The following is an 18,048-nucleotide window of genomic DNA, read 5'->3' on the forward strand; positions in this document are numbered from 1 at the left end:
TGACTTTGACCTTTAACCCCAACTCCTTGACGACCAAAAGTGTCCATCTAGCCTTTGTAGCGATTAACTGTGCACAGTTTGAGATCCTTCATTCTCCTTGGGAGGTATGTACAAAGTACAAAGACTGAACGACGTGTAGGAGCCCATGTGACCTTTGTGTTTGACCCCACAACACTGATCAGTCCATCTTGCTTTTGTAATGATTAACTGTGCAAAATTAGAGATCCTTCCACCCCGATGAGAGATATATCGCTGTCGTAGTGGACGGAACCACGCACACAGCTGCATGCACAAAGGGACGACCAGACAATAGTATGCTTGCCAGCCCACTAGTGTGGGCAGAGGCATGATTATTATATACTGCTACAAGAATGTGCCTCAGACAACATCTCTATGGCAAAAATGACAATACTCATCCATAATTTAACAAACCATTTTCATTACAATATAAAACACTGAATATGTCGCCATACTGCAGCATTTTTGCAGTTCAGACTTTAATGGATAAGTAAACCATTTGTAAAGGTAAGTAAACCTCTCAGTTCCACTTGTGTTCCAAGAAAAAGGTCATTCCTCATCTCTCGGCAGTCTTCAAAGGCTGAATTCTTGAACTCAAGTCAGTTTTTGTGGACAGTGTTTTGCTGCAAATACATACGCGTTTCCACAGCCATTTAGAAGCTGAATGCAGTCTTTCAGAGGATAGACATCACATCCCTTGGGAGTTGTTGACTAAACTTTCAGATTCCACTTCAATGGAGACGACATGGTGCCCTGGGATCATGGCAAGACCCAAGACCCTTGGCTCCCCTTGAGAGAATGAGTCTGTGAAGAGAAATGGACTGTTAAGAGTCATATCTACCTATCTAGCTCCAGGATTTTCATCAAGTGCTACGTGGCCAACTGGTGATTTGTGAAGGCATTGCTGGCGGTTACATGTAGGGCTACCATTACCGTGGGAATCAACTCTTTTATTCAGCGGAGATCCTGAAGATGCTTTCTTAAGCACTTCACATGTAGGCTAGGCAGCCGTGGCCTACTGGTTAGCTCTTCGGACTTGTTACCGTAGGGTTGCCAATTCGAACCCCGACTAGTAGGAATGGCTGAGCAAGGCATCTAAAGCCTACTACATACTCGCCGCACCCGACCGGTAGCACGACAATGTGACGTCAAAATGACGTAAATCTCTCTGGCACACCAGGATTTTGGCTGGGTAGCGCACCACTCTATTTTTTTCAGCTGAGCACGACAAACCGGAAACCGGAAGATGGACTAGTTCGAGGGCAAGCGAGAGTTGCAGTCTTTTGTTACAGTCGTGAATTTTTAATAGTTTGCTGGATAAGTTAACAAAGTTACCAGCGAGAGTGGAATTAAGAGGAAAGAATAGAAACGATTTATTTTCAACCAAAGGATATCTACTAATCATAATAATAATAAGCTTTATTTGTATAGCACCTTTCATACACAGAATGCAGCTCAAGTGCTTTACATTTGGAGATTGTAACACAATAATAGTCAGTCAGTCATTATCAATCACTTTCACTTTTCTTCATTGCTGTGGCCGTTTATGATCCAATCAGCAACATATCAGAAATATAGAAAATAACATGTAACACAGTTATTAGAGAAGAGTCAGTCATTCCCCTTTGTTGCTGTGGCTGTTTATGATCCAATCAGCAACATATCAGAAATACTATTATACTACTATGGATATATAAAGGCTTTGCTGACAAATGCCTAGGCTAACAAATGCTTAGGCCCCGTTGATGCGGACTCCAAGCAGCTAGCCGTAGCGTGTTCTTAGCATATGTCGCAATTATTTGACTTTATACACAGACATTCAAGACTGGCAGCCTTAACCCTTTACCCCCCACAAGCACGCCATTTGACAACTGTGGCAAGGAAAAACTCCCATATTCCAGGAAGAAACCTTGAGCAGAACCTGACTTAATAGGGGGAGCCCATCTGCTTCTGGCTGGCTGCGCCCTCCAATGGCAGCAGATGTAGAATAATCTGAAAAAGTAGTCTACAGGATAAGGCCATGAGTTAACTAAAGGCTTTCTATACAGGTCTGTTTTCAGATCTTTTTAAAAAATATTTACTGAACTCGCCTGCTAGAACTGCTGAACTTTGCTTGTGGAGCACTTTGGGTAAAATTAAAAGATTAGAATTGGATGATCTAAGTTTCCTTTGTGGTTGACAGTGTTGTATAAAGTACTAGAAAGCAATACTTGAGTAAAAGTACAAGTATCGTACTAGAAAAAGACTTTGGTAGAAGGTAAAGTTGCCTTTTAGAATATTACTTAAGTAAAAGTCTTAAAGTATCTGATATATACTGTACTTAAGTATCAAAAGTAATTTTCTGATATTTAATGTACTTAAGTATTTGAAGTAAAAGTAAAAAGTAAAAAGCAAGCGGTTTTATTTTGAACTTTTATTGTAAACTTTATTTTGGCTTTCTTATAGTAAAGCATAAAGCATATTCAGGGTTCCCATATCTTCTTAATCTCACTCATCAAATCAAATCACATTCTTTTCTAGGACTTTTTAGGCACAATTCTCTGAAATGAAAAATAAATAACTTATTTCTTTCACAAAAAAAAATGACCTGCTTGTAGGGAGAACATTTTGGTCATGTGGCATGAGCATTTCTAGGGCTTACTCCCCAGGTCACTGTCACTCACACACACACACACACAGGCCACCTATGTCCAGCAGCTACTAATATGCCAGTCATTAGTTGAAACTGAAAAGGTGTCTGTTCATCTTCAAAAGAAGCTGGTTTTCAAAGTTGCCAGAATTCAGTGCCCGGGAGTTTCAGGCCCAAGACCGACCATAGTGGTGGAAATTGGATAAATTAAGCAACATTTCAGCTCTTACTATCCTGTAGTTTTTATTAGTACCATGGTTCAACAAATGTGTAAAGGTTATATAATAATTCACTTCAACTGAGAAGTTAACAAAACATATTCCACTATTCCACAAGTTACCAAAACAGAAAGAAAGAAAGCCTTTGAAATGTAGCCTATCCCATGCTTCCACAAAGAGGCATATTGAACTAATGTTTAGGCTACATGTTTTTTGTATGGGAAGGCTATATTGTTGTTTGGTGATTTAGCCTACTCCTTTACTACACCCTCTTCTGAGCAAACAAGGCATATAGGTTTATCATGTAGGGTAATTGCTCTTTCTTACATTAAATAACTTTAATTTATCCTCTCTACTTGTCCCTGTAGTCATGGACTCCTCATCACTTATTTCGGGCTCATAATTTTCAGTGGTCGACTGGTTGATCTGCTGCTCAGTCTCTCCTGGCCTCTTTCTACCATCCATCCTTCCTGACGCTTGTGTCTACTGTAGGGCCGGCTTGGCTATCCGTATCTGAGAAAACTTTTTGGAAAAGTAGGGCTATATGGACCCAACCAACTCTTTGGGAGGGGAGAACTCCCTCACGTAGGCTACAACCCATGCAGAGGCATTGCATTGGTGTCATGCACAGAATGCGGAACGTGTCCTACTTTAAGAAAAGTTAGACTAACGTGACAAATGTCAATATTTGTTTCCTCGACCGGCCCAAAAGTGAAGCGGCCCACCGGGAATTCTCCCGATTACCCACCCCGGGCCTGATTCAGTCTTACTCTTCTTGGACTGAAGAAAACTCCTGCGATGCTATGGATAAATAGCCTTTCACAGGCCGCTAGGGCAGGTAGTCGATGTACAGAAACATTTCTTGCAAATACGGCCACGGGTGTATGACATTATATTCACCACTACCCTGTTCACCGAGTTCACCACTATTGTCGGGGTGGTCGTCTATGATAACGGGAGGTCCTCCAGTAGGTGCTCGTGCTTCCATGGCGGTTTCAGTTGTGCGTCCTCCTCCTTTAGCAACAAACAAGAGCTGAAATAGAGCGCGCAGCGATCTAGGAGCAATCTAGGAGCAGTGATTCGCCAAACCTCCCTTATTGCAGTCGCACACATTTTTTCTAATTTTATGTTTTAGTAACGAGTAACGAAGATGCTTAGTGGAAATATAACGGAGTAAAAGTATATATTTTATCTAGGAAATGTAGTGGAGTAAAAGTGGAAGTTGACATAAATTTAAATAGCGAAGTAAAGTACAGATACGTGAAATTTCTACTTAAGTACAGTAACGAAGTATTTGTACTCCGCTACATTACAACGCTGGTGGTTGATAAGATATTAAAAGCTCAGAGATATATGAAGGTGCTATGCCATTCAGAGCTTTGTAAGTAATTAACATAACCTTAAAATCAATTCTATAGGAAACAGGGAGCCAGTGCAGTTCAGCCAACACAGGGGTGATGTGTTCTCTCTTCTTGGTCTTAGTTAAAAGTCTAGCCGCAGAGTTCCAAATGAGTGCCAATTTCTTTAGATGTTTTTTGGGAAGACCAGTGAAAAGTGCATTGCAGTAGTCTAACCTGCTAGTGATAAAGGCATGAATTCGTTTTTCTGCATCTTGTTGAGTTAAAAAGGGCCGCACTTTGGCAATGTTTCTCAGGTGGAAATAGGCTGTCTGAGTAACTTTACTGATATGGGGCTTAAAACTCAACTCTGCATCTAAGATGACACCGAGGCTTGTTACTTTTGGTTTGACCTGGTGCGCCAAGTGTTCCCCAGATTACTAAGAACAATGTCTCGCTTTGGTTTTGGTCCAACCAAAAGTACCTCTGTTTTGTCATCATTTAGTTTCAAAACATTTTTGCTCATCCACTGATTAATGGAGGTTAGGCATGCAGTGAGGGAGCAAAGGCCATCTGGGTTAGTTGGCTCCACAGAAATATACAATTAGGTATCATCTGCGTAGCTGTGGAAGTTTACATGGCTGATTTATGATGCTTCCCAACGGAAGCATATATAGGGAAAAGAGCAGGGGACCAAGGCAGCTCCCCTGGGCCACACCAAAAGGCAAGTCATGTTTTACAGACACGTGATCTCCTGGACTGATATAAAAATCTCTGCCAGTAATGTAGGTTTGAAACCAGTTTAGAGCATTATCAGAGAGACCCACCCACTTCACAAGGCGGTGAATTAGGATGCTATGATCAATGGTGTCAAATGCCACACTCAAATCTAGAAGAATAAGGATTAAGACTTTGTTTGAGTCAGTAGCCAGTCTAAGATCATTGACTATTTTTACTAGAGCCGTTTCTGTGCTGTGATTTGATCTAAAACCTGATTGGAATTTTTCAAGGATACTGTTTTCGTTGAGGAAGGTATTTAACTGATTACAAACGACTTTTTCAAGTATTTTGCTCAGGAACGGTAGGTTTGATATAGACCTGTAGTTGCTCAGATTAGTATGGTCAAGATTGGACTTTTTAAGTAAAGGTTTCACAACAGCAGTTTTAAAAGCAGTTGGAAATATACCTGTTTCTAATGAGGTATTTATTACCTTGAGAATAAAGGGAACTAAGCTATCATATAAATTTTTGAGGAATCTAGTAGGGATTGGATCCAAAGCACATGTTGAGGAGCCGGTTTGAGTTATAATTTTACTAAACTCAGATTGAGTAATAGTGCTAAAGAACCTTAATTTTGGCGGGCTGTTTTTGGGTGTACTATCAAACATATTACCTGTGTTACCAATAGTCTCCCTTATAGAAATTACTTTGTTTTTGAAGAAGTCTGCAAATTCTTTGCATCTTAGAGAGGGTGTCTGACTGAGTGTATCAAAAGGTGTTTGATGCAATAGCCTATCAATGGTGGAGAACAACACCCTAGAGTTTCCACTGTTGTCAGCAATTACCTTAGAGAAGTGGTTCCTTCTCTCATTCCGAATAGCTAATTATAATTTGCTATTTTTTTCTTTTAGAATGGCACGGTGAACCTAGCCTGGCGGGCCATCCTATAATTTGCTGCCGCTAGGGTGCGTCTAGATTTCTAGGCTACGGTGAACCTGTAACTTAGTTTTTCTCCATGTTCTCTCAGCCTTTCTAGATGATCTTTTTAGATCATGGATATTTTCGTTCATCCAAGGTGTTAGTTTGCTACAGGGCCTTTTTTTAGTCTTTAAGGGTGCCACTCTGTCAAGCAGAGTACCTAGTTCACGATTGAGAGCCTGTACCATTTGATCAATTGGATGATGTAAAATATCTAAATTTATGGAGTCTATAAGAGCTATGAACTGCTGTTCTGCTCTAATGTCCAAGAGTCGCGATTTGATTGCAATTTCGGGATGAATTTTTGAAGTATGTAGTACTATATTAAAAGATACACAATAATGATCAGACATATTTATATCATTTACTGATAAGTCCGTGACTTCTATCCCTCTAGAAATGACTAGATCGAGGGTGTTGCCAAGGTTGTGGGTGGGCCCTGTAACATGCTGCTTTAGCTCTAAACTGTCCAAAACATTAAGGAATTTACTGGCTTTAGCATCAGTTGTCTTATTGACATGAATATTAAAGTCGTCATTTACAATTATCCGATCATAGCTAGTGATGATGAGCGACATAAGTTCAGAAAACTGGTCGAGAAAGCCAGTACATAGTTTAGGAGGGCGGTATAAGGTTAATAGAAGTACAGCTGGGTCAGCCTTCAGAGTGAGGGTAATATACTCAAAGGAAGCGAAAGTTGATTCTAGTTGATTCTAGAGCTATATTTGTTTGAGAGAATGGAGGCAATTCCACCCCCTCGTTTGCCCTGTCTAATTGAGTGGAAGAAATTATAATTTGGGGGACAGGTTTCAACAAGAACAGATTCGCTGTCTGAAGTCAGCCAGGTTTTTGAGGTTTTATGCTTGTATTTGGATTATACTTCAGGGGTTCTGATATGGAATGACTACACTAAATATGGAATGATTACAAAAATGTCTCTATTTTTGCATTTACTTTGTTGGTTCAATGAGTGTGTATAAGATAGACTATACATCTGTACAACTAATATTGGATAACACAACATGAAGATTCAATTTCTATGGATTCTTGTGAATATTTCAGTACCCAATATGTTGCATCTACTTATTGTGCTGCAGCTACACTGCAGCCAGAAGTCAGGGTAGCACCAAAAGCGGAAGGGGGGGGAGGGGGGCATTTTGGATCAAATTTAATTGAGACATAATAAGATTCATCTGAGAATGTAAAGCACTATACAGATTGTACATGAAAAAAGTTGTCATTTGAGTCAAAGCTTTGAAATGGTGTATAACATTACTATGCTACATAGCAATATGGTGCATACAATTGATTTAGAATGTTGGGGGGAGGTGGGGGAGGGGGGTAACCGTCCCGCCGGCGGGACACTGAAACTTATGTGGTTTTAACCATAGACATAATATACATAGACACTGCATTGGCTGCTGGAAACAAGAAATGCGGCCGCCATCTTGGACCGGTCATACTCCTCGTTGCGTTGCTGCAGAAAACACAAGATGACAGCACTGTGCAGCATGTTCCTGCTCAAATCGGCGGACCATACTCGGGGGATTTACTTTTCACAAGTAAGATTTAACATTACCGTACTATTGGTTGTATTTTGTATTTTCGAACAATGTGGCCTGCATCATAGCTACATGTATGACCTTTGCAGCAAAAAAAAACGCGTGAAAATCTGTTCGGTATTCAGTGAGGTATGAATAATTTAATGCGCTGACAGCTCATTGCACCAGCCAAACAGATTACACTGAGTGGAGTGGATGACCGATCCAAGATGGCGGCTCCACGTCTCGTCAGCGCTAGTAGGTAGCGGTCGATGCAGCGTCTATAGTATATTATGTCTATGGTTTTAACTCCCTCTCTTTTTTTTTACTGCAGCTTCTGTGTAACGTAGTTAGCATTATCCTTTTCACAACAGCGACACCTCTGTTCAGGAGAATATTGCAACTAGTGTCGCGACCACCACAAAGAGTATAGAAACCCACTCTTTGACCACCACGCGCGAGTATAAATGGTTACGGCGCTCCTGTGACGTCACATTGTAGCGCTACAGGTCGGGAGGGAGTTTAGTCAAAGATAATTAATGCATAGCAAGATGGGTCGTCCTAGTTCATGTCTATGAGGGCAAAGTGGAGTTCAGTCAGAGACGGGCTCTGGTTCAGTCCCCGCCGGGACAGGGGCGTGTCACTGACGTATGACTGACGTTTGGACGCCTCGGTTCCATGCCAGACAGAAGCTGGAGTACAAAACAAACTTGGTGTACACCTTCATTAATGTTGATTTTCTCCCGACTGGAGGGTCATACTGTCACAACATTCTCCTGAAATGGGGAGGAGGGTTTGGAGATCATGATACAGTGTCTGAAATGTGCATCCATTGCTCAGAAAAATAAGGCTTTGACAAATTCTGGGAAATTCTTGGATTCTGCCATAGACCTCAATGTTAAAAAGGGAGCCCGATCACTGCATAAATGGGGGATAGTGGCCCCCCCCTCGTGCGGGGCGTGTACTACTGCTACCCTATTTGCATACATTTCCAGGGACAGGAAATGGCCTCTCAGGAAGTATCTTCGTAATCAACCATCTTTGGTTAAGTCATTTAGAGACGAGTGACCGTCGCAGGAAGTGCATCATAACAAAGGGACGCCAGACCCTCTTGTAACAGCTGTACTCGGTGATACTGCAGACTTGTAAAATTAGTTAGAACATAAGGCAACAAGTAAGGAAGGAAACAGAAAAACAACAAGTTTCCTCATGCTGCTTCCTTATGTTGGAATGTGCAAAAATGTACAAACAATCAAGAGGATGCCTTCTTGTATGTGATTTCTGCAACAGTGATACTGCAAACGTGTTGATAGCCTATTGTTGATTTTTATGCTGTGGTGTAAAGCATGTCACACAGTAGCCTAGCCTACAGAAAACACTTAATTGATGTGATATAATGATGACTTGTTAAATGTATGCCTACAATGGTTTATTAAACATAGTCATTTATTTCATCAGTCATCATGTTCATGTTAATGAATAGGAAGGACATTTAAATCATACCCATAAACAAAAATTTCGCGCAATATCTGCCGTGAGTCCCTATGTGTGAGTCACAAGCTCCTCCCAGCTGACTCTGGCAGATCATGTGGACAGTCGCGATCGGTTATTTAATAAACTAGATGTACCGCAGAGCGGTACAAAATATGACCGCCGCCCAGTCCAGCACATTTTTTCCACAAAAAGAAATCACGCTGAAAGGCCTATATGATTCTAACTGTCTCACTAAATTGCATTATCCACACTCAATTCTCACTGGTATCTGCTAGACAACAAGTACCAAAACATGATTAGTTCATAGATTTCACATGTAAAATTCATTTTATACAACCCCACCCCCATCTTGCATGTTCATAATTCTGAGAAATTCTTGATTGTTTGTGTTATGTTTATGTTATGTGTGTGGGTGTGTGTGTGTGTGTGTGTGTGTGTGCGTGCTTGTGTGTGTGCCTGTGCATGCAAGCGTACATATGTCTACTGTGTGAGTATGTGTCATACGTATGATTACTGTGAATGTATGTGTGTGTGTGTGTATATCTAGGTTAACATGACCCCTGGAGGCAAACATACGTAAAAAAAATGGTCATCCTAGGCCCTACAGTTCTCAAGATATTCACAGAGAACTGTGTCTGCCCTACCCTCCTTTCGGGGGGTCCAGTCCAGCGGGGGGGCTACAGATCAAAACGAAAAATGACGGTTCCATGCTATCCATGTGGGGGTACATGCCCACCAAGTTTTGTGTACCCCGGTCTTTCAGTGTCCCAGGAATCCTTGTTGGTGTACGTCACTAAATGTACACATAAATTATTTTATTGTAAGGCCCCCCATGAACGAAAGTACACAAAACTTGGCATGCATTTGGAGGGTGTCATAATGATCCTAAAAAAAAAAAAAAAAAAAAAAAAAAATCTGACTAAACCTATATGACCGCCGCTTCGCTGCGCGGCGGTCATAATAAATGTGAATTACGAATAATTATAAAAAGCTTCTACCTAATGTGACTATTTATTATATAAACTGAAAAGAAAATACATGTTTTTTCCTGCTGTATTCTCCATAAAGAGTAAAGTAAATGATGTACTTGTTTCTGGAATTGACGTCACTTCCTGGACTCATCTGATGCTGGTCTGAGGTCTCTCAATGACTTAACCCCTACTGAACGGCGAGTATGTAGGACGCTTAACCCCTCACTGCTCCCCGAGCGTCGCTGTAGCAGGCAGCTCACTGCGTCGGGATTAGTGTGTGCTTCTGTTCACTGTGTGCTGAGTGTGTTTCACTAATTCACGGATTGGGATAAATGCAGAGACCAAATTTCCCTCACAAGATCACTTATACTTAGGCACCAGTGTTTGCTGGTATGCAGTCACTTGCTTGCGCCATCAGCGCCGACATTTTTAACTGACAAGCATGATTTTATTGAGCTGCACTGACATAAAATAGAACTGATGGTAATAGGCAAGGCACTAGCAGGATAAGTTTGACGTTGGTGTGCGGGGTTGTCAAAAGCAGAGTGCGTCACACTTCTGTCAGTGTTTATGTGTGGAGGCATTTAGTCTGAATGATGGTTCCCTGGTCACAATCAAACACAAGCACCTGATCTAGAGGCGTTCCAGTAGTTAACACAGACGTTCCTACAGGTAACAGCGGCCCACCTGTGGATTTGAGGAACTCCTGAGCAGAGCCGAGAATGACATTGCAGTCCCGGTCGGTGCACAAGAACAGTCCCACAAGAGTGCGGCCATCAGTCATACGGATCCGCATGTTCTTGTTCAGAAGGCTCTCCAGCTTCTGCCTCGCCATAGAGTACGAGGACTCCTCTGACTAGATCAGAGATAGACAGATAAACGGACAGAGAGAGATGACAATGATTGGTGATGATGCCTTTCATTCATTTTTACCTGACTTAAACTAACTTGGGCAATATTTATAAATCAACTGAATATATCAGATAAAGTTCAACCACAGCCTGTCTAAGAAATCACTACAAATGTTCAGTTTCAACCCCTGTTTAGTATCATAATCACGTGACAATGTTTGCCTACAAATGATTTAGTTGACATCTGTCAGCTTCATAGTTTACATACCACTAGCCTATTCCCTATACTATATTAATCTATTTGGCGTTTGTGAGCACAGTGATAAACAACTATGCATATATTGCATTCATATAATACAATCAGCAAACACAGACTAATTATTATTAGACACCAAATATAAAAGGGGGGAAAGCTAAACCAGTCAGTCTAATTTGAATGCTATGCTACCTAACATCGTGTAGATTTATTAACGCTACATTTTAACTACACAAAATATAACATGAATCTTGCCTCCGATTGCATGTCTGATCCGTTTTCTTCGTTTCCTGTTGCCATATTCGGCATATTACAGCCTAAATGTGCACAATTTCAGCTCTGGTTTTATGCTAATGTTATGTTCGACACATTGAAGAGCAGCGTGAATCTAGCGACAGTAAAGAAAATTCCCATATGGCCACCATTCGCTAATTCTTCGAAATAAAAGTTAGAATTTCTTCATTCGTTTTTCGATTCATGAAGAGGGAAATTATTCATTTAAAACGTTATTGTGTTAAAAAAGGTAAAGTTAAGTTTGAAAATAATTAAGTAAGTCATTTAAATAGGAAACACACCATGAAATGCTATATTACCATATTGCCTAGTGTCGAATTAAAATTGTGTGGTAGGGTAATTCAACACTAGGAAATACTTTTTTAATGGTGTAGGCCTACTTTCGATTTAAATTACGTATTTAATTAGCAAGACAACTTTGCTACAATTACACCATTTGCAGATGCATTTGCATAGGATAGGACCTACTTTTACCTGATCGTTTGTGTAACATACCTTTATTTTGACGCTTTTCGCCGCTATATTGTCGCTAGCTCCACGGAACTACATCGAAGCATTGAAGGATGTCATTCTTCTTCTGCTTGTCCAGACCTCCTACTGCTTGTACGCCTGTGTTCATTATAGCGCCGCTTAACATTGTGGTGGAATAACCTACATACAGGTCAAATTAAGCACCTAAAATTAATGGCGCATCTGGGTGTTTCTGCAACGAACAGGCACTTTTATGTCCTTGTAAAGACATTTTGAATTTTTTCAAATTTTGTCACATGATGCTTGATAAATATACTGTGCTATTATACATATTGTATTAAAATATTATGTAAAGAACATTTTATTTAATAAGATTTCTAAAGTATATTTTAAAATACTTTTGAAAAATAAGTTCATATTACTGTTGGATTCATGTGTAGCCTATGATGAGATGATACTGAAAGCTAACATAACAAACCTTGTTAGCTGCCATTATCTGCAGTATTAGCAGAAATGTAATTTCCGCAACATGTCTTTACCGCAGCAGGTAAAATTTGTAGGCCTACTATATGTACGAATTGTTGCGTTAAGGACATGTTGCGGTAAAGACAATTTTGTAGAAATTAATGGTGAAACCCATTGAAGATAAACATTGGGAAAAAAAAGTTTTACATTAAAAACGTGAGGACTATATGCATGTTTGTGTACATGTGAACATGCTTTACAGATTGTGATGGTTAACATGTCATTTTATAGGGGTTGATTTTGACAAATTTAGAAGCATCAAAAGTGACCCTAGTTGCAGAAACTAGTTGCATCTATCAAAAAAAAAAATATAGCCTATATTTATTTATCACACATACACACACATACAGACGCACACACCAAACTTTCCCCACAGCAGAGAATCAGAGCAAGAAAAAAAGTGCGGGCTTTTCTCCTTATTATCTAAAATACTCAATTGAAGCACATGTGACAAATTCACGATGGCTGGTAGTCACTCAGTCGGATCACTGAAAGTGCTGCTGAGTACTGCAGAAAAGCTCAGCTGTCTTTTCTTCTTGATACCATGAGGTTGATTGTACATGTATTATTGTGGCAACCAATGCCTGTTAAAAAGCGGTATGGTGTGTTTTCTGAAGTGTCCCTCACCTGAAGAGGGACAGTGTCACCTCAGGGCTGGTGCATTTAAAATATGAAACGTTGTACTGATTCTATTAGAGGAGCCTGTTGTGCCATAGGTAAAATAAACTAATCCACTGGATCATTAGATGATTTATAATGTTATTCAGGACATGTACAAAGCCTTTTACTGCCATGGTTATCAACCATGTTTTCTTCCACTTACTATTGTAGGCCTAAAACAGCAACTTGGAGTAACAGTGCCACCTTAAGGCGGGTGCAATTTCAGACCAAGATCAGATAATGGTGCTGAATCGTGTTGTGCCATAGGCCCTTTATATTTCTGGGTGCACTCTTTATGTTAGCTAATTCATGGAACTGCCTGAAAAGATTACACAAACTGAATGTTTGTGTGACCTTGCACTAAACTAAAGTAAAATGTTTCGGAATCTGTTATGTGTGATGCACTAGTTATGGTCAACATAGTTATGAAAGTCCATGGTGTTATTTGTATTAATTGATCAATATAAAAGCATCAGCTTTGAGAAATTAAATATGTCAACTATTGCATAGTATTGTGAAAAGTATTGTCCCAAAGACAGTCCTTAAGAGGCAGTGGGGAAGAACTATTTCAATGGCAGATAAATTGCAATTGATGTGCTATTTTGATTATATAAGTAAGGTCACCACCGGCTCTAATTGCTTCCAAATATTTCCCGATTTCAAAATAATTAAAGTTTTTGGAGAATGTTATGTCATAATTTTGGAATTCACCATTGCCATAACAACAGTTCTTTGTTTTTGTAGCTCTTTCCTTTCTTTTTGCATGTTGAAAGAAAAAAATAGATTAAGCAGCTAAGCTAGAACAAATATGTACAAGACATCCTGAACCTGGATGCTGGTCTTGGGTCTGACCCCAGACTCCAGTGAAGACATTTATTTGCAGTTGTTTTTCAAACTACAGCAAAACATATTTTAATACGGTCCAGTGAGCTGGGTCCAAATTCAGGTTCTGATCTCAACCTCAGGAGCAAGATGATGATTATTGATATTATTACATAGATATATTCTTTGGTACATTTTCGTCCTACGTGTCCATCAGATGGCTGTGTATTGTGTCGGGTAAGTCCCTCCCCCACCCCTCCCACACACACCCCGAACGGCAACACAGACAGGCATAGTGGAAGGGGGGTTCGAGGGGGGTGTCTGTCTTTACGATGCGGGGGGGGGCTGTTGGGAGGTGCCCAGTTTGGGGAGGTCTGGGCAATCCCCCCTCGCTGTGCCCCCTTTTTACCGCCTCCCCTTCTCCTTCCCTTCTTTATCCCTCTCCCCCCTGGTTCCCCCTCTTTCTTCTCTCGTCACCCCCCCTCCTTTTATCTGAGTCTCCTCAGGCTTCTCTCACACAACCCAGCCAACACACAGACCATCCCGAGGTAAGCTCCACATTCTCCACGCGCTCACACACACAAACCAAAATAATACATTGAGTGCTTTTACTTCTAGCGTGCGTCTAACTCTAGACAGACATCTATGTGTTTTGTGACGTGTTTAGATAAATGAGTTCTTATTTTATTAAAACAGGTAAAAACACAGATCATGGCAACTGTGCCCCATGCTTAGACAGTCTTTGGTTACCCTCACAGCAGGTGGAGTTTGCATGTATAATTGATGCTCTGACCCGGTTGTGTCCATGAGTAGAACAAAGACTTCTTGATGTTTTGAAGTAGTGTTCTCTCTTGCTGTGTTTGAAACAGTTTAGGTCAGTGTGAATATCATTTTCTAATTGCTCATGTGTTTTTAATCCAATTTGCTCATCTAACCCTGCGTCTTTCTTCTCTCTTCTCTTCTCTCTCAGGTCGCGAAGGTCCCCCGCTCCCACTGAGACACATTACTGATGCTCGGCTGCAGCTGAAGAAAAGGACTGCAGCAGCACTTTAACTCACACACTCACACACACACACACACACACACACACAAACACACAGACACACACATAGAAACGTGTGCCCTTCATGGCTATGCAGCCCCATTGCAGACCGCTCTTCCTCCACCTCATCCTCGTCATCCTCCTTCTGAGCCACGCGGCGCTGGCCGAGGCCAAAAAGAAGACGCAGCCACCCGCGTCCAGGTCCGCCGTGCCGGGGTCGGGCGAGCTGACCACCAAGGCTGGCCACAGCTGCACCTGGGCCACATCCGCCAGCGCGTCCGACAGCGCGGTGGCCCTGCAGGTGAGCTGCTCCGTCCCGGGAGAGGCGCCCCCCGTCGAGACGTACCAGTGCCGCTTCACGGGGAAGCCTGACCTGTGCCCGGCGTACGCCGCCAAGGCCAACCAGTACTGGAAACAGGTGGTGGGCAAGCTGAAGAAACGGAGCAACGCCTGCGAGGGCGAGAAGGTGCTGAAGACGCGCCTCTGCAAGAAGGCGCCGTCCGCGTCCCACGTCCGCCTGGCCGAGGGGGCCGCGGAAGAAAAGAAAATGGAAGAAAAGGAGGAGGAGGAGGAGGAGGTGGTGGAGGAGGAGGTGGTGAGGGGGAAGGAGACGGCGGCGCCCGTGGCGAAGGAGGCGGAGGTGGCGGCACGACGGGCGGAGAGGGAGGGCAAGCCGGAGCCGCTGCTGGGAGACGCCGCTGGACACGGGGCAGTCGGCGACGGCAACGCCGATTCAGAGGTGTCCAACTACTGCACAGAGGGGTGGCATTCCCTCTGCTCCTTCTTTGTCAAGTTCTTTGATGGGTAGAGAGAGAGAGGAGAGATGGGAAATGACATTCTACTGCTTGTCATTGCAACAGTCAGGTATAGATTTGTCTCCAGATTGAAGTTCTTAAGCAAAATGGAATTGATCTGTTAATTTCTTTAAAATGATAATCATGCAAAGATGTTGAAATAAGAATACAGATAATGGGAAACTGCAAACTGGGAGCTCATTTTTATTCCTTCAATTTCTTAAGTTATAGGAACATGCCAGTGGATGTAGAAAAAACAGCTAGGGACAAATGACCAAGTGTAGAATTTGCTGTATAATATTTAAAGTACAACTAATCATATTTTTTCATAAGAGTGTCACAGTCTTGTTACTAGATAGGACTGTTTTAAATAATCCTTTGTAAAACATATGGTACCTCTGTGAATAAATGAGAAATTAGATTTCAAGAACGTGTTGGATTCATTTGTGACCAGGTTTTTAATATTAAAAATATATATTTAAAAATATATAAAGTATAATATATATATATATATAATATACATATATATATTTCTTAAGCACATAAACGTAACAAGTTCTGAATAAAAGCGGTATACTGCCAAACTGGGAATTTGTTGCATTTCAACCACGGTAAGAAAAATCCATTCTGTCCCAGCTCTATACCTGAAATCCTTAAAAGTTTGTGAATTTGAAAAAATGATTTGAAAATTTTTTGTTTTTGTTTTTTGAAAATACAATTTAGCCTATAGAGGTCATTAAAAGTGCTTGAATGCATAATTACTGATTGGTGCATGATGGGCTAAGCTATATTGTGTTTTCTAATATGCAAACAATATGCCATATTGTTTGCATATTAGAATATATATATATATATATATATATAATTTTCTGCTTGAAACTGTATGAAAACAGTATTTTAGACAATATCTAAAAAAGAAACCCCTGAATCCCCCTTAAAGGTTGTATCAGCGATAGCGGGGATACGCCACTTCTGTTGATGTTCAAACAAAACAGAGAGCTAGCTCTCTACTCCCTCTGCCTCCCTCCCGTGCAATTAAAACTCTCCTAAACGCGCATCTTGTCAGTTATTGGTTGAAACACTTTATTTTGCCTTTGAGTGGGTTGCCAACCCTTGTTGGGAGCAATTGTTTTTGTGTACAGATCTCGGAGCCTAGGCTGCCTACAGAGACGCGTTTTTTTGACGGCCTGCTTATGGGGCAGACAGCTAGCAGATCGTTAGGAAAGATTAGATGGTGATGTGATCGTGTATGTTTGGGCATTTTTTGGGCCTGAAATCGCTGATACAACCTTTAAAGCCCTTCATTCTTAGCTTCAAACATTAAACTGTCTTGCGCCACAGAGTGTAAGAGATCCTGAAGTTTCTCAAGGGCCCATCATATGGCGTTATTACCCCATTTTCGGGGTAAACCAGATAACATCATCAATAAAATAACACTCAAGCAAGATTGGCAATGTGTCCTGAATCATCTGCTTGGGCATCAGCAAAAACTAACTACTGCACCACGAACTGATTTAGTGCCACATTGATAAAATCGACCTTGATCCGCATCTTATAAGGCCTAAGGGTCTTTAAATATGAGGGACAAGAACCTAGAAAGTCTTGAATTTGCAACTAAGGAAAGAGTGGGAACCCTGTCCAATAGAGTTTTCCCACCTCTGATAATTAGCCCCCCCAACAAATCTCTGTGGCCCCCCTTGTAACTAAGAGCTGGATCCGACCTGTTTGTGACCTAGTTTAGAGAACACATGAAAGACGGAAGAGCACTGAATATCTCACATCACATGTTGTTATGTCAAAACAATGGGGTATTTTAAATAATTGCTGCGATGTCATCCGAAGGTATGTATAAATTATATGCACTGTTTACAATGTGTGCCATTCCTTCTTAAATCGAATGGCTTTAGGTAGTCATAAAGTGGCTGTTCTAAAGTACTGTACAGTACTACTCAGGCACCATCATGTGAGCATATGCCAATCACTGTGGTCTCAGCTCATGGGCACATGAACACCCCTGTTAAAGCCTATAGACTAATAATGGGTGTGACATGCTTTATATTCAGTAACTAGACGTCAGTGTGCCATGGCCTTTTGGTTTGACCTTTGGTGTGCCTTCACCCCAAAGAATTTGAGAAACTCTCTTACGCACCACCATCACAAATGGGAGAAAGACAAAGATGGACTTGGTGCATGCTATATTAGATGCCAGTTTGTACTGCTTTTACTTGGTTGTCACATACAAAGAAATATAATCAAATCTCTCACACTCTCTCTCTCTCTCTCACACACACACACACACACACACACACACACAGACCACACACACACACACACCACAAGAGGTTTAGAGTCTTCAGTTGTGTACCACAGCTCCTCTCCTCCTCACAGTGTGAAGGTTAAGCAATTTAATAAGGTGTTCAGAGTCTT

At 41.3% G+C, this 18,048-nt stretch overlaps 2 protein-coding genes across 2 annotated transcripts; one reads left to right on the forward strand and one right to left on the reverse strand.

Annotated features, from left to right (window-relative positions):
- Positions 1–419: 419 nt before the first annotated feature.
- naa38 (N-alpha-acetyltransferase 38, NatC auxiliary subunit) lies at positions 420–11,395 on the reverse strand. The gene is made up of 3 exons (XM_076286261.1): positions 11,269–11,395; positions 10,594–10,762; positions 420–822 (listed from the first exon to the last, which is right to left on the reverse strand). Exons 1-3 carry the CDS (start codon positions 11,320–11,322, stop codon positions 707–709), a joined length of 339 nt encoding a protein of 112 aa, XP_076142376.1. The 5' UTR covers positions 11,323–11,395; the 3' UTR covers positions 420–706.
- A 3,517-nt stretch (positions 11,396–14,912) lies between these two features.
- fgfbp3 (fibroblast growth factor binding protein 3) lies at positions 14,913–15,635 on the forward strand. Its single transcript, XM_076285226.1, has one exon. The coding sequence runs from the start codon at positions 14,913–14,915 to the stop codon at positions 15,633–15,635; it is 723 nt and encodes a 240-aa protein (XP_076141341.1).
- The last annotated feature ends 2,413 nt before the right edge of the window (positions 15,636–18,048 follow it).

Source organism: Alosa pseudoharengus, unplaced genomic scaffold, assembly GCF_046254945.1.
Source record: "Alosa pseudoharengus isolate Yale_2024_CS ecotype anadromous, Long Island Sound unplaced genomic scaffold, YU_APseudo_1.1 YU_APseudo_1.1_scf_15, whole genome shotgun sequence".
Taxonomy (NCBI): Eukaryota; Metazoa; Chordata; class Actinopteri; order Clupeiformes; family Clupeidae; genus Alosa; species Alosa pseudoharengus.

Coding starts and splice junctions, on each gene's coding strand:
- fgfbp3 (XM_076285226.1), top strand. CDS start 14,913: ATGGCTATGCAGCCCCATTGCAGACCGCTCTTCCTCCACCTCATCCTC.
- naa38 (XM_076286261.1), bottom strand. CDS start 11,322: ATGCCGAATATGGCAACAGGAAACGAAGAAAACGGATCAGACATGCAA. Junction 10,763..11,268: donor GATCAGACATGCAATCGGAG/GCAAGATTCATG, acceptor TCTCTGATCTAG/TCAGAGGAGTCCTCGTACTC. Junction 823..10,593: donor GGAGTTCCTCAAATCCACAG/GTGGGCCGCTGT, acceptor TTCTCTTCACAG/ACTCATTCTCTCAAGGGGAG.